Source organism: Meleagris gallopavo, chromosome 1 (genome assembly GCF_905368555.1).
Source record: "Meleagris gallopavo chromosome 1, MGAL_WU_HG_1.1, whole genome shotgun sequence".
Lineage (NCBI taxonomy): Eukaryota > Metazoa > Chordata > Aves > Galliformes > Phasianidae > Meleagris > Meleagris gallopavo.
Window position 1 is genome coordinate 42,754,354 of NC_139404.1, and position 17,821 is coordinate 42,772,174.

At 35.9% G+C, this 17,821-nt stretch overlaps 1 protein-coding gene and 1 long non-coding RNA gene across 3 annotated transcripts in view; one reads left to right on the forward strand and one right to left on the reverse strand.

The window, feature by feature from the left end:
* Positions 1–17,821, forward strand: part of LOC146545265 (uncharacterized) — a 33,881-nt gene that overhangs the window by 11,815 nt on the left and 4,245 nt on the right. The window lies entirely within an intron of this gene.
* POC1B (POC1 centriolar protein B) overlaps positions 1–17,821 on the reverse strand; it is a 42,559-nt gene that overhangs the window by 6,374 nt on the left and 18,364 nt on the right. Inside the window, exons 9-10 of one of the 2 annotated variants that reach the window (XM_085222712.1) lie at positions 16,374–16,526; positions 12,252–12,338 (exon numbers count right to left, since the gene is read on the reverse strand). In XM_085222712.1, the coding sequence (XP_085078838.1) occupies positions 12,252–12,338; positions 16,374–16,526 (240 nt within the window). The remainder of the gene's footprint in view (positions 1–12,251; positions 12,339–16,373; positions 16,527–17,821) is intronic. The other variant, XM_085222718.1, reaches the window with a different exon arrangement.

Below are 17,821 nucleotides of genomic sequence, written 5' to 3' on the forward strand. Positions count from 1 at the left end.
CCTCAAACTAAAATGTTTCACTGTGGATATCTAAAGTGAACCATCCAGGGGAATGTATGTATGTATGCATGTATTTATCTTAGGTAGGCCATAATTAGAGGCAGATAGTTTCTAGTGCTTTGTAATTATTTTTTGAATGAATAAATGATCCACAAAAAATAAAGTTCTCTAATCTAGTAGACTAACACCAAGCATGATAAATCGCAATCTGTTTTACCAGTTTCTACTGCAGAAAACTTCCCCTTGGTTTCAGCTGATGACAGCATTCATCGTTTCCTCTCTTCTCTTGCACGCACATGAATCAGCATTAAGCACAGCAGAAACTTGCCATGTGTCAAACTGCAGTTCTCTGCCCGTTGTTATCTGATGTGGTTGCTCTGATATATTTTATTTGCAAACTTTAATGGAAGTGTTGTGTTCAGGCAATAATATAAACTGTGCAGCTGTCTTGAAAAAGTTCGACCAAACATTTCTAGTTTGAGCAGAACGCTTTCAGAACAACTCACAATACAGGATTTCACATTTAATTCAAAGGTTTTTGTAGTTTCTTATACACCTTAATCTTCTCTAGTTCTTAAAAGAATGTCCAATCTAAATGAATCCAAACATAGAAATTGAAAATACTTATTGTAAATGCAAATGATCCAATCTGGCAAGCAAATGTTCACTCTTCCATGCAAATGTCATCACTACTGGTAGTACGTAGAATCCAGCCATGGCTGCCGGTGCTATCAGGGTACAAATTCACAGCTGGCACACCAGGCAAGACTATCCAACTATGTTCCTTAGCAAAACATGCATTTTCACTGACAACATTTTCTTAACCATGAAAACAGCAAATTCCATCTGAAGCCAGCTGAGTTTATAGAGGTCAAGAGGTCAGTACAATACAATAAAAACTACCTGCTAATTTGTTTTTAAAAACATCAATGCAAAATTAGTGGAAATCCTGATGCCCTTACAAGAATGATCTGATTCATCAGATTCATTTTTACCAGGATTACAGTTATGTTAAATTTAGCATTGCTGTAACAGTATAAAAGACTAAACATTTCTGTTCACAGGCACAACAGACTAAGTTTTTATGTAAATAAATCATATTGTGCATTACCAGTGTTCTATCAAACATATACTGAGAAACTGGCTATGTTGTTTTACTATGTCAGCTTTTCCCCAATAGCTTTATTTACCATTGCTGCTGGTCAGAAAAAAGCTGAAAAACAGTGAGTAATTCCACATATTCAGAAACTAGTAAACATCAAACAATTTGTTCCATATCCTTTTCTTGTCAAGAGAACATAGGAGAAAAAAGAAAAGCTTTTTTTCCAAAGAAGTACAAAAATTAATTTAAACTGCTCAGCAAAAGATCATAGCAGTCCATTAATATTTGTGTACATGCAGCTAGATGCAAATAATATTTCTCTTAGCTTTTCCTAAATTCTTAGATTATCGGTAATACCTAAGCTTTAAAGGCAGAAAATATTATTTTTTGAAGTTTCCTTTTTTTTGTTGTTTGTTTGTTTGTTTGTTCAATTGATCTTTATTTCTAATGTCGACAATTCCCTGCATGGTCAGATCCACTAAAGGGATCCACAAAAACTTAATAGCTTATCTTTATTTCCCTGGATTTGGATAAACCTAACCCTTAACATGAAATCCTCATAGTACATAAGTTCAGTAGCTATGCAATCTGCAAAGGGAGAACCACTATCCTTTAAAAATGGTCTAATCAACAACTTGTCTGGCATTTAGAGGAAATTGAGGATTGTGCTCCATAAAATAAGCAATAATGCTTATAACAGAAAAATAACAACAATAAAAAGCAATGAACATCCTATACCAACTAGAGATGCCACCTCTCTGGGCAAGTTGTGCCTGTGCCTCACCACCCTTACTGTCAAAAACTTTCGATTGTATTGAAAGAAAAACATAGAAAGATGTAGCTGCCACTAATGAAAAACTGCACTGGGATATACAAAAACAACCATGCTTAAAGGCATGTAAACCAGACCAACGTGTTATATTCCCTTTATTATTTTTATTTGATTCAGACCAACTGTATGCTTTCAACAGCACAGGAGAGCTAAACAATGAGTAATCAATTGTATAGTATCAGTTATGACAGGTAGTGGTCTAGTCAGCATGTGAGAAGCCACACACTTTGGAATATGGAAGAAGACATAACACTGCTGTGTACCACATACTATACATGACAGGATGTTAAAACAAAAATAAAAATGAAAGCAGTTAGCACTGTAATCCCAGACCAATAGCATTCTAATCCTAAATGCCAAATTCCTCTTGGGGAGTTACAGTCTTCACAGATATGTAAAATATATTGTTGGTTTTCACAACTTAGCAGAATAACACAAATGACCATAAACTATAAATGACAAAATGCATCAGACTGGGATAACTGATGGCATCAGCAAGAACTCTATAGTCATTAGAATTACAAGCAATAAAAAAGACATTTTAGCCCACTCATTTCTGTCTGGCTGTCCCCACACCTCATTTCTCCATTTTGAACTTGTTGCAGACTTTAAAGGGTCTGACAGAGGAATATGATAGAGGTATCTTAAAGAACTGATTTCAGATAAGTTTCCTAAGAATAGATTGCTAGCTAAAGGAGAGAAATCAATAAGTACTCCCACTGGGAGAAAGGATCTGGCACAACTTTACATATTATCGGAGACCAGAGAATGCATACATGAGAAATAGAACTTACAATTACTGCAGAACAAGGGAAAAGCTTCAAATAAAACATTTGCAACATAGATATGTAGGAAGTTAGTATACATTATTTCTGCCACTCAAGCATTATTTGTACTTTACAAGTATCAGAAACAAACGAAATCCTAGCAATAGTACTCCTAATAGCTAGAGATGTTAAAGAGCAATGCAGAAATTTTTTTAAGTAGTTAATAAGGTAATTTTACCTTCTGTTTAGTAAGAACATGAATGCAGTAATTGCACTTATGGTAAAATACTCTTGATTTCAACCATAATCAGAATAACTGTTAAACAACTTACACTGCATGCAAATATTTTTAAATCTTGGGTTATATAGTTTGTACTCAATGGTTTTAAAAGTAACTTGACAGGTAGGCTAATGGTATTGCTTTGCTTTTTTTTTTTTTTTTTTTTTTTTTTTTTTTGCTTTTATCCTGGAAAAATACCAAGAGAATGGAGAAGCTAACAATCCATCAATATTTAGAAAGGATAAACAGGATAACTGTGAGGTCACAGGTCACAGTTGGCTTGAGAATAATGTCAGGAAAAACAGTAAGAAGTTGATTTACAACATAACTAGCAAATACTTAAGACATAACATAATGCAAATCAATATGATTTGAGAAGGAAAAAAAAAGATGAGAAACGTGAAATTAACAGATGATGTAAAAGAGATATTGATGTAAAAGAGATATACTGGAAACTGCTATCTAAAATAGTCAGGGCTGTTTGGCAAACGGATTTCATTGAACCATCCAAATGCAACATCATGTTCAAAGGTAAGATCGCAGAGATGAAGGTGCTATCAAATTATAGACTGGAAAGTAGACGTTTTGGAAAAGAATTACAGTATCATAATATGTAACTGATCAAAATGATAAAATCAAATATGATTAGGTTATTGAGTGAAAAACTACAGTAGCCTCAATATAATTTTAGCTACCTGAAAGTACTGAGCAAGAGGTCATATTATACTGTTACATTACACTGGTAAAAATGTGACAGAAATTCTTTGTCTATACTTCCAAAGCAATGTGTAAGAAATGGGAAAACACCTCTAAGAACAAATCACTGCTTGGAAAAGTAATCTTTTCCATTCAGTTCCTGTCTTCATTTCTTGCTATTTAGGTAGAGCCATACAGATGGAAGAAAGCAGGCTGAACCCTCTAAAGCTGCAAAGGAGAGCTGAACCCAAGACACCTATTGCCTCAACAAAAGGAAGCCACCACCACCACATGCTTTGTTCATATTTTCTCCCTGGACAGTATCTTAAGAAAGGTTATGCTCAGATGTGCCATGTATATAACACATCTGTATGTGTTACAGTACAATCACCTCAGGTGGTCTTTCTTGAGACTAAATACATGGGCTCAACAGACACAGGTTAACCTAAACTGAGTTACAGCCAGCACTAACCTACTTAATCTCCAAATCGTTTTTCCCACTATTTCTTTTGTGCTGGTATTGGTGTTTGAATAGCTACGCAGATCAGGGAATTGACTTGGATGCAACTGACCAAACAAAAACAGTTATTAAGTTAAAATGACTGTGAGATCATCCTTTAGCACTGTTCTACCTAATTTCAGACCTCAAAACTGTTTAAACGGAAGATGGAACCAAAAGGTTTTCACACTTTTTTCTGCATCAAACATCTGTTGGATGAGATCAGTATGAAAAACATCTCTGCTCTTGGTACTGAATTTTATTTTAAAAGTCTCTGCAAGTCCCATTTTAAGCAACTCAGTGTTTCCATTGTCTCACATGGAGCAAGAAACTCTCACAGCAAACTAGCAGAAAGTATTCTCTGTTTACATATCACTGTAATCTCAGTGATAAATAGAATTTGGTAGCACTCATTCAAGCCCCGTTATTTAGAAAAATAAGAAGAGATTTAAACATGGTTAAAGCAGTTCCTTTAGTAACAAACTTGCATTAATCACTTTAATAGCATATTTATTATAAATACTTAATTTTATATTCAAGATTGCACAACTAATTTGAAAGCACGCTGTGCTGAGCTTACATTCCAGTAATATTTAAGAACATAGAGTAAGTAAAGAGCATACTATCACCTTTTCTGGCACGCTTCACCTGTGGCACAAATTTATTATTCAGTTTAAGATAAACAAAAATAAAACCTTGTAACCTTTTCTAAGGGAATCACACACTATGAACCAAGCCAAACATTCCCTTGTTTCTCTGTCTCAGAAAATGTGGGATCTCAGAATTATTGAAATGCCATGAATACTAAGAAGTTCAAAACTTAACTTGTGCTAATGAATGAAAAACAAATTATAACAGGTGTTTACAGTAGTAGAGCTACTGAATGCTAACTTCATTTACTTCCATTAAGCTAAATGATTCACAAATGGCACTCAGATCAGTAGTAAATCATCATCTAGGTCAGCAGGAAGCTCATTATAAACTGACAATCCAAGTGACAGAGACACTTTTCTGCAAGTGCAATAGTAGTAATTTCCTGTGTGAAAGGCTTGCTTGCTGTCGTGCATTCCTCAGGGGATAGTTCTTCTCAGAGGATGTTACACTTCCCCAGGAAGAGGAAGGAACCAGTTGTTATTGGATGTGGGGGCTGATAGCTGTCAAGCATTTTCTACATGCCTCAGAATCAGCTGTGAGAACTGTGAATACAGCTTGGATTCCCAGCAGATATGAGGAGGAAACATGACTTTGGCAGACAAGGTCAGAACAGACAAGTACAGTATCTCAGGAAGTTGAAGCAGAAATAATACCTGGAACTTCCAGGCCCCTAGTTCCCAGAAAAGTGCTGATTTGCTAAAAGAACAATATAAAGACGTGGATCAACCTGAAGCATTCCTGAGGCTTTGCACTGTTGTCACGACTACGACCTTAGACAAAGCAAAATACTGCCAGTTTTCCAAGTCATCTACAGGAAGCCCATAATGTCAAAAAATGGTACGGAAAGTCCAGCAACAGCACGTGTAAACAATATCACTGTGGGGCAATGGCAACATAATTAAACTGCTTTGTGAAAAAACTAAATATTGAAGCTTAATCTTTTACACTGGAGTGGGTTTCTGTTAGGTCCATCTCCTGAATTTCTTGTCCTACTCTAGCTCCCTCCATATGTACAGTGACACTCTTACAGGACAGGTCACCTGCTGCTAGTCCATGCTTAGTCCAGCATCAGTGGGGTCAGAGTGTCACGTCCCACCTGTTTTTAATTTAGTGGCAGCACTGACTTCAGTTTCTTTATTCTGCCAGCTCCTGATTTCAAAACTTGTTCATAAAAAAAATCAATTCAAGAATTATTAGGGAGATGAGACAGAGACAAATAAACTGTATAAACTCATTAGCTACGTTTCCCTGGGAAAGCAGGTTAAAAAGCAGTATAAGAAATATTATATTCTTGCACTCTCTAGTGCTCAAGTTCAGAATTCTGTCTGCAATGAAAACTCAACTCTCTGAAGCTCCAGTTCACTCAAAGAATATAATGAATCCTATTAGAGAACATCAAGACATATATTATTACCTAATTACGTAGCACATTAGTACATTTCCTGTTCTATCCCTGTAAACCTGCAGTTACATGCTGTGGTAGAATATCACCACTGCAAAATGCAAGGGCCACTTGGATCTTATTCTTCTTCTATTGCAAACACTACGTTCACTTTTATGTGTCTTGACCTTTGTTATTTATGTTATTATTTATGTTAGTATTATTAAATCATGGTTCCTTTAGGATTAAATACACATTTTTTTTCTAAACATGCCTGCACATCTATGAAGACATTTAAAAGTTTAGAATTTCACTGTTCAATATACCATTTGCTTCATTCTTTTGGCATTTGTGTTGGAAGATTCTTTTAAAGTTTAGTATACTAATCTACAAAAAAACTGCATCTAGCTGTAAAATTCTTGTTTTCTCCTTTCTTCTTCTTCCTTTTGCCTTAAACTTACTGAAAAGGGCTGGTGTTTATTTCCATATAAGGTTAGAGCTAGGAAAGGACGTAAATCACAATATATTTGAAGTTGTACAGTAAGTAAAACATGCAGTGATTTTAGGTTTTAAGATAAATTTTCTTTTGTTATTCCCTTTGTTAGAATTCTAAAGTTGTGTTAAGGTATGCAAGGAAAGTACAATATTCCATGAAGATCTTTTCAAAAGAAGTTGCCATTAGAAGGATAGTTCTGTAAACCTTAATATACACAGAGATGGAAGAACTAGATGCAAATTTTGCATTTGTAATTGCTGAGACGACTTGACAACTTACAAGGGGTTGTTTATTTTTTGGTTGTACTCAAAATACAGTCATTAAAAATTGTGTCAAAAATACCTAGGCATTGAAATACGTACCAAGGAAGGCACGTGTATAGGATAAATTGAGAATATAGATACTTGTTTTTGCATCCAGAGGCCAACTACAAATGCAATACAGCTTAGCTAATAATGCCTGATCTCAAGGAATCAAAATTACATATTTTTATTTGAATATTTTACAAGTTTTGAGGAGAATTTATTTGGTCACTTCCTATATTAAAACACAGCATGTTCCTTTTGTCCCAAACAGGAACAATCTTTCCCCTTCCAATAATTAATCTACAGTCTTAACAATCCATACTGCAATAAATAAAAAGCACATTTTTCTTTCAGTGTTAACCAGTACTGGAAAAGAAAGAACAGCAAACATCTCACAGTCAGTGCAGACTTTCTGACTTCCAGATTACAGTACATTGCTTTGCTTCCTCCAAATCCTGTTTACATGAGCAAGGTCAGGGGATGGAACATTAGAGAGCCTCTACAGTGATTTCCTGCTGCTGTCAGTAAAAACTACTGAGACATCATCAACTTTCACTTGTTCCCAACGGCTTATCAGGGACCGGAGGTTATGAGTGTATTGGCTTACATACCAAAAGAAAAAAAAAAAGGGAAACAAGACCTCCATTTTTTCCTTTTCAATAGCTCAAAAAACAAAGGCAATGTTAAGAAGCTTTACACAGAAAAGAGTGGTTGGAAGAGAGGCAGTAATGTTTTCAGGGTCTTCAGTAAGATAGAGGTGAAAAAGAACCCACTCATGTAGCCCCAAAAACTTGACCCCAGTTCAGTGAACGTGAAGTGTAAAAGGCTAGCACATACCTCATTTTCAATAACTGTAACATATAAACACCCTTAACATCAGAAAAGTCAGGGCATTATGCGAACTAGCTACGCAGAATATACAGCTTGTTTTTATATACATTTCAGTAACACACAGGAAACAAGTAAATGAATCATCAAATTAGCTAAAAAATAGCTAGAAAAAGCTATTTTGCTGAAAATACCAATATATTGACAGGATTTCTTAATATTTTTGTGATTACAGTTCAAAAGAAAGTAGCTCTGTACTGATAATTACATTTAAGTTATTACACTGACACAATGACTATGTTCCCATTACTATGTTCATGAAGTAAGTTGCTCCAGTTTGGATCTTAGACAAAAGCATACTACTCACTAAGGTTGAAAATAACTGGCCTTATACCATATAACTTTGTACAAATATTGAAAAGATATGCTGCTCGGAGTTTAATAATTTGTGTAGTTGTAAATAATAAACAACTATAGTATGAAGCTGCACCTTAACTATCTAGAGTTGTGCCCAGTTTGGTATTTCTCAGTACAAGACTGTACATTGACAGATTCTGACATCCTGGATAAATCCAGAGGGAGAAGAGTAAGATGATCAAGAGCCTGAAACACATGAAATTCAGGGAGAGGCTGAGAACCAGGTTTGCTCAGCTTCAGAGAAGGCAGGCCACATGGAGATCTTACTGCCACCTAAAATATCTAATGGGTGAAAAATGGAGAAGATTGAGCCAAAAATTTACGAGAAAATCACTGTGGCAGAATTAGGGACAACAGATAAATTGGAACATGGTAAATTCTAGCTACATATTATGACACATACTTTCACCAGTATAACATCATAGCAAACTGCCTGGATGGGTGGCATGACTTCCATCGTTACACACACTCACAAAAGAACTGGATCAGGTCCTTCAGAACTTCATCCAAGTTGGCCTTGCTTTAAGGCAGGGGACAGATGAAATTAGATGTCCTTTCTAATCTATCTGCACAGAAGGGAGGAAAAGGTATACTTCTTGCTTCAACAAAACATTATATGGTTTGGTATAGACTTCCATTCTCTCTGGAGATCTTTCAGGGATCTAGGGGAAACTCATCACAGATCCTACACAAGCTTTTCATTTGTTCTAGAGAAGTTTGTCTTTAAATACTTAAGACAGTGATCTGAAAGAAGGCTTTAACTCTCATCTTCCATAGAAACAGTTAAGTACGTCTGTTGTACTATCACTGGCTACCACTAGTGGCTCAGGGAATTGCCAAGATGTTGTGTAAATTCTCCTTAGGGCCCTGTCATTGAATCACAGAATTGCTCAGGTTGGAAAAGACCTTTAAGATTATCGAGTCCAACCACAACCTAATCATACTACCCTAACTCTAACAACCCTCCAGTAAATCATGTCCCTGAGCACCACATCCACGTGGTTTTTAAACACATCCAGGGATGGTGACTCAACCACCTCCCTGGGGAGCCTATTCCAGTGTTTAACAACCCCTTCTGTAAAGAAGTTTTTCCTGATATCCAACCTAAACCTCCAATTACACTGATCAAGAATCCTTAAGGATACATAAGTACGGAGTGTATTTTTTCTCTCTAAATAAATCAGAATGGATGAAGAATTGCTTAAGCTAAATAAAAATGATTGAAAAAGAATAAAGCAGCTAAATGGTGGTCTTTTGTAAAGTAATCTGATAACCTGATCTAAGAACTTCAGTTATCAGAAGAGCAAGAGCCTAGAACAGAGTACTTCCTATGAACGTAGGACCAAAAACCACAAGTGGATTTGATGCGTCTTGACAAGTTTCTGAAGAAAATAATATACAGTTATATTATCTTTGATAATCAGTAGGAAAAGAGTAACCCAGGGGTTTAGTATGATGTTGCTGGAGGTAACACATCAGGGAAGAAAATGAGCTTCACCAGAGGCTGATGACATCTTCTAATACACAGATACACAAACACAGTACCATTCACACGATGCCAAATAGTATCCAGGAGGTAGAGCTGGCAGTGAAGGTGGGATGGGAAGAAATCCAGCATCTTCCTTTCTTTTAGAAAGAAAACGTGAAGCCTCTACATACTAGGGAAATCGAGATAGCTTTGAAAGCAACCAAGATATTGGATGGTTCACCCAATTAAGAAACAGGTAATCATTCCACAAACAATAGATGTAGGTAAGGCACACAGATGCTGAACAGAATGATAACTCAAAAGGTAAGATGACATAAAGCAGGGAGGACCAGAGTTTTGCAAAGTATTACTTACTATGCTGGAGTGGAAAGTTAGCTAAAGAAAAAAATATGGAAGATAAAGCAGTTGTCCTTGTGTCTCTAGTCTGAATTGCAAGGATACAGAAACAATATTAGATAGACAAAATATGCAGACTGAATACTGAGATGCAGAAAGGTGAGAACCAAAGCTGAATAGGAGATAAAGATAATGCAAAAACAAAAACATAGTGATTACTGTCTGTCAAAAGAGATGAATGTGAATTTTGAAGCAACATTTCTGTAATAAAAAAATGTAAAGCCAACTATACTGAAATGAAGAGAATGCTGTCAGTAGTGAGTCAAGTTAATCCCAGAATGAGTTCTGGGCATAAAATTTTATAAACTGCTTTCATATTAAATGAATTAAGGAAGGAGATTAAATGATTGGCAGATTTATAGGTACATAACAAAGAATTACAGTGCAGCTGTACATTTGGATTCTGTGATCAGTATCAAGAACAGGAAGTAGTGAACAAGGCATATTTTGAATTGACAATCAATAAATTTTATCCACTGCAATCCTCAATCTGTCAAGCCTCCTAAAGAGACATCTGCGAGTCTGCAAATTACTTTTGACTGAAATTATCTCAAAGATCCATATTGTATTGTGAAAACATAACACATCAACTACCGCAACTTAAAATACATGGAGCTTCAGGGCTGTTCCAAAAGTAATCCCTCCTATTTTTTTATGTTGGCCCACAACATCAGAGGTGAATATTGGTGGTATAGCATTAGAGGTTGAATCTTCCCACCAATATTCCATTACGTTTTGTTGCCATATGACAGATGGCAGAAGAAAGGCAGTCTGACAAAGTCGTATCTGACATAAAAGTGTGTCTGAAGCAGAGGTGTGTCATTGAATTCCTCAGTGCAGAAAAAATTGCACCCACTGACACTCATCCATGCTTGCTGAATTTTTATGGAGACCAAACAGTGGATGTGAGCACAATAAGGCAGTGTGTGGCAACAGCGACATGAAAGACAAGCCTCATTCTGGATGGCCATGCACAGCTGTCACACCATGAAATGAAGAGCACGTTCATCAGCTCATCCATGTGAACTGCCCAGTGCTGGTGACTATGTTGAAAAACAGTGTTTTGTAGCTGAACATTTGCTTTATCAAGTAGTGTTATTGTGCTCTTTGTATCTGTTGTGGTTTCCACAGAAATAAATAGAAGGCATTACTTTTGGAGTGACCTGAATACCATCTCTTAAATTGAATTATTATTTTTATTTGTTTTTGAAGGAAAGGTTTATTTCAGGATGTGAACCTCTATCATGATTTTCACTGAACGACCTTAAAGCATTTTATAAACTACCCTCCCAACATGCCTTTTTGTAAAGCATTCACAACAAAGGAAAACAGCAGAAACCACACCTGCTGCCTATTGATATGTATTGACCCCTCAGCTGCACAAATTCTTGTTATGGTAATTAAAATTGCTCAAGATACAAATCATACCTTCCCATGAACAGATTCAGAATGAAAAGATATTTTCATTTAAACCAATTCTAGAATAGTACATCTTCTAGGACTTGAAACTAGAAAAGCATATTTCTCCTCCTACAAAACTATGGTTAAAACATTTCATCCTTCTCCTCCCACATGCTCTAACAATGTCATATGAAAAGCTAACACTAGAAGGAACTAATCCTATATTTCTCTCCTAAAATATTTTTTTTTTTTCCTCCCCTGGAAAAATTGGAATTTCTACTGGAATCTCATCAGTGAGACAACTACTCATTATAATGTTTCTCATTATTTGAAGCTAAGTACAGCTACAAAAATTGTCTGAGAAAAAGCCAGATTTTAACAGCAATGTCTAGATAGAATTAACATGGGCATCTAATTAGAATTTCTGCTTAGTACATTAATAAAATTACTAGTACAGAGTGGAAGCTTCACTATTACACCATCTTCTGGTTAGCCTTGGGAACTGTAAAAAGAAAAAGCTTAAATTGAGAAGTTGGAATATTGAGCTCTGAACAATCAGCAACTTATTAAAAATGTACTTTATTCATACAGATAAAAAAAAAATAAAAAATTCTGTAACATCTTTAGTTAAAGCTAAGCTACCTAAGCAGTGCTATTTTTTTCCTTTCTTTCTTTTTTTCTTTCATTCTGGCTCAGAAGACAACTTACCAGAGTACCAAAAGATGGAGAGGAACTAATCTCTACAACAGGTGGGTCAACTGTTTGTGTATCAGCCACATCAAACATAGGGTTGACCTGTTGAAAATTAATTACAGTCCTCATTATTTCCAGCAGTACAAGAAGGGAAATAAGACTGAAAGCTTCAGTGAGGAATTACTATTCGCCACAAGCTAAAAACAAGTCTTAAGAATAAAGGAAGGATGCTGATTCACAACAATATAAAATGCGATCATATAGCACAGAAAGAGAATCCAGACATGCATTTATTAGAGATATCATTTATATTTTATAAACATCTTTTTCCTCAAAACTAACTCAAACATTTAGTTTCATGATAAATCAAGAAAAATTAAATCAAAAATACCAGCTTGACATAGATTTACCATGATCATGAGGTAGCACCTCAAAAAACATCCAACTTAAAAAAAAAAAGTGACCAATGCTGCTGCTGAAATACTAAACAATAGGAATTATTCATAAAAAATTTCAAACTGCATAACTAATTTGAAAGTGTTTTTGCAGTTTTGACATGTGCTACTGCTAAGTTATACTGCTTTCTTTTTAATTGACACAGACACCTAAGAATCTGTACCATATCAAAACGTCATCCTTGGAGCAGTGAACAACTTTAGGCAGTTGAATCAGTGTTAGCACAGGGCAGAAATAGAGTGAAGCTAGTCTTATATGGAATACCAAATTAACACTGCTAGTAGGTTTTCAGTTCTGGAGCTAGTTTATGTTCTCCGTAACTACAAATAAAGAAACTATAGAAAGCTTTAGCTGTCATGTGTTTGCATCACCCATGCTGTCTGCTCTAGTTTGTCCATGGTTCACACCAAATTGTTCCCACTTCACTCTAGCTGAAACATACAGACTTAAAAATTATTCTGTAGATTTTTACTTCACCAAAACAGAGACTTCCAGCATGTACACTGCTAGTATACTTACAACATTCACACTATCACTTACCTTCATGATTACCACAATTAAAAAACCTTATAGTTCAGCACCATATAGATAAAAACCTGCACCATACTAATACAGGACACTCCCTTTGCCCTCGGATAATCTTTTCGTATATGGAAAAATTAGTATACATACGCATTATAAGAAGGCACAAAAGCCAAATATTTTGCTGGCCCGAAATTGTGTTTTGTGCTGAGCACTGCCAGTTATGGAGATTTACAGCCCAATGTATCCAGCTTCTTGTGCTAAACATGTTAAGTGAAAAGGAAGCTCATTTAGTTTGTAAAGGCTGAAATAAAGAAGGACTAGATGACTTTCACATCACCATGAAGTCTGGAGTAGCAAAGAGAAATGAACTTTCCCTTTTTCAACTATTAATCAATAGACCAACAGCAGCCTTAGCAGAGGTGGAATTAATTCTATCTATTTCATTTTAAAGTGGATAAAAATCAAACAAGAAAAGAAACAAAAAGAATTCATCTTTCATAAGAAGACAGCGATGCTAAATAAAAAGATAGCAAATTGATAAATTAATAAAATTAAAAGATAAAGTTCTAAATGACTCATGCAAAACATTTCCTAGAAAAGCTGTTAAATAACCTCTCCAAACATATTAAGAAGAAATTTAGCTTTGAACTTGATTAACACTTGTTTTTTCCATAGACTGGAATTCTCAAGGCAAACAAGCAGTAGCCATATATTCTTATTTCTACTGCCATCTAGTGTACATGTGGATTTCAAACATCTGTGAAAATATTTGCAACTGAAAGTACGCTGAAATTTTAATGAGAAACTAAATTATCATTAGATTATCATGCTGAAGATGGAAACACTTATCTTTAAAAAAAAGATAGCACTGGGATTTTAACATGTTAAAGGAAATTTCACTTTCTATAATTGTCACCAAATGGAACGCATCTCTCGGAATACTGCAGAAAAATTGTGCTACTGATTGAGCACACTATTTTCAAATACCCTCAACAGTTCCTTAGCTCCAAAAGGAGACAGTGACTCGGGTTCACTTCATTTTAAACTTAGACATACTGCTGTATTTGAGCAAGTCATCTAAGATTACCTCTATGGTCAATGGAGAAAAGTGAGCACTTTAAGTCACTTACTTATATTTCCAAATTGTCTGAATAATTGTAATGGTTACAAGCTTTAGAAAAGTGAAGCAGATCCTAGTGTATTGTTTCCTGAATAATCAAGAATTGCATAGATGAAGGGCAACTGAAGAACAGCCATAAAGATTTATAAGTCAAGAATATATTTCAAAGCTGTGTCTTAAAATTCAGACTACTATACTCCCTGGGAACAGCTAACCCAGAAGCCTGTAAAATGCTACAAATGTTACAACCATGCAGAAATGCAGATAATAGGTTAAACTAAATCCATCAAAACTGGCTTGTAAATAATTTCCTGACGTTCAAATATCAGATTTCCCTTATCTGCTCTTTTAGTGAAGATAATTAGGTGCTTCCGAACCTTAGTTTATCTGTAGCCTGAATTCAACACTTTTCCAGATCTTGATTGCCTAGGATCCAGGAGTAAAAGAAAATTAAAAAAAAAAGGAAGATTGCTTTAGTAAATACTCATTCATTTGCTAAGCATTTGAGTAGTCTGGAAAAATCAACTTGAAAAGAACTCAACCAAACCCTGAAACTATAAATTAACCTGTGTTCTTAGCTTTTAAGTATTTTAAGTGTATGCAATTTGAACAGATCCTAAAGCAAACTGCTGATGCAGGAAGGGTAGTTTAAATGTGATGGTAAATGCTGTGACTGAGTTTGTTCAAACACTGACCCTTGATACTGAAGGCTGCTACAAACAGGACTTACACTTCATTCATTGACCTTGCAATGATACAGCATTGTCCATGAGAAAAGTTTATTTATCAAGTTGTCATACAAAAAATTACCCTGCTCTTACTCTGACCACGATCAGAATGTTTCACATCTAACTTGATAACAAACCAGATAAGTGAGAATACTTAGTGATGGATTCTTTTGGGGTTCCTGACCTCCACCAAAATATTTTCAATCTTTATAATACTCAGATTGCATATCTGTGCTTTCTACAAAGGTGTAATAATACTGTCCTCATGCTCAGGCCCATTCAATAGGGAAAGCCAAATACGCCTGCAGAGGCACACAGTGGCACCTCTCAGTGTCAAGTTTAAGTCTTTGAAAAGTCTGAGAAGGAAACAAATACCATAGCAGCATTTTATTTGAATAAAAAACAGATAATGGTGAATTTCTATAGGGCCCTATTAGTAATGACAGAAGTCAAATAATTAATGGATCTATATACTGGATTCAACTTTTGGACAGTAGAGACATCTGGAGAATATCAAAGATATAAAAGTGTAGGTAATCATCACCAAGTAAAAGCTATCCAGATATACCAATGGCAGTCACAAACATATCCATGGTGATTTATGCACAAACAATTGTCTTGTCTATAGCATTGTAGTATTCACCTATTGAGCTTAACTATCAGACAACCTGACAACAGGATTTTCCAAACTGACAGTATTCAACATACCACTTTGGTTCCCCAACTCCCAGTACTTCTAAGGCTTCCTAACAGAAGATTTGACAGCAAAGCATCTGCAGAACAAGATGCAAGAAATCAGACTACATGGACCTACTATGTCATAATGACATGAAAGAACTCCACTACCCTAGTAGTGGATATGTAGCCTGATATGTTTTTAGATCAATAACAGGGTCTTCTCACAACATCTAAAGGTTTTGGAAAGAGGGGTAACTTGTGACAATCTAGTTTCTGAATTTCAGTAACAATGCTACTTTGTCCTGCTCATCGAGGTATCTTCTGCAACAGTTCAGTAGGGTACTTCAGTAGAAACCAGACTACTACCAGTATGCACTTTTTTTTTTTCTAATTAGAAGGATACAGACCTACACAAGAAACATGAAAGGAATTCTGTAAGAACTTATTTGCCAATATCAACTAGCCTAGTAATGTTAATATGAATTTGTAAGCTATGATTACTCCCAAAATATCATACACAGCAACAAAAAGCTTTTTAGTACTTACAGACTACATTTAACTATAAATGTTACACAGATGGTGTTCGTAAGTTTCCAGTTTCCTATATATTGGAGCACTTATTGCACTCACCTCAACTGACTGAAGCTTTTCATCATGGAGATGAGGTGATCTTGGGTAAATATCAAGAAGATGAGGAGGGTCATCAGTCTGTATTCTTCTAATGTGGTGTTTAAGAACTTCTTTATAATCAAATGAATCAAAGTTGGTTTTCCATAGTAATACCTGTAAAAAAGCCACTATGTCAGCAAGTAACTATTTTGAGTCTACTCACTGATAGCTGTTAGCATCAATAGAGCATAACATCAGAACAAGCCTGGTCTATTCTACAATACAGACACTTCTGTATGGAATCTCTTTCATGTAACAAAGTAATTGGAAATGTAAGTCATTTAATTAAATTTAGCATAAGTTTCATGATTTCTGTCTTTAAATATTTGTCTTTAAATAAATGTCTTTAAATACTGAGAAAAAATTAATAAAAAGAAGTTCATAACACTTAGCAGAAGATGGCAATTTCCAGAAGACCAATGTTGATTTCTTTTAGTTATCCTCTGAATTAGAAAAAAGAAAAAGAGATTGGAGCATGGTCTACTCTGCATGGTCTGACTTAAAAATCACTTGCTTAAAAGAGCAAGAGTATTTACAGCAACTATTAAAAATGTTTTTTGGAAAAAAAGCAAAAATATGTAAACATCAGAAAGGTCAAACCTGTAAGCAGAAATTCTACTACATCTAAATCATATTTCTAGTATAATCTTAAGTAGATGGATTGTTACAAGCTCATTTCAAGTTCAATATCTTCCATGATCGCTTAGTGCAGTACTGAAAGGCCACAATGAGGTCTCCCCAGAGCCTTCCCTTCTCCAGGCTGAACAAGCCCCGCTCCCTCAACTTTTCCTTATAAATAATCCAGCCCTTTGATCATCTTCGCTGCCCTCCTATGAAGCTGTTCCAACAGCTCCACACCTTTCCTGTGCCAGGGGCCACTGACTTGGATGCAGTACTCCGGGTGGGGCCTCACAAAGGCAGAGAAGAGAGGAGCAACCACCTCCCTCACCCTACTAGCAGCTCTTTTGATGCAGCCTGGGATGCAGTTGGCCTTCCAGGCTGCAAGAGCACATTGCTGGCTCATGTTCAGCTTTTCATCCACCAGGACCCACAAGTCCTTCACAAGACTGATCTCAAGAAGTTCTTTTCCCAGTCTGCACCCATATCTGGGGTTGCCCAGACACAACACCTTGCAATTGGCCTTGTTGAACCTCATTCAGTTCGTGTGGGTCTAGTTTTCACGTCTGTCCAGGTTTCTCCAGATGGCATCCCTTCCTGCTATTGCACCAACTGTACCATTCAGTTTGGTATCATCAGCAAACCTGATGAGGATGCACACAATCCCACTATCTAGATTGTTGATAAAGATATTTAACAGTACTGGTCCCAAGAAAGACCCCTCGGGGAAACCACTCATCACCAGCCTTCATTTGGACACAGAGTCACTGCAACGCTCTGGCTGTGGCCAT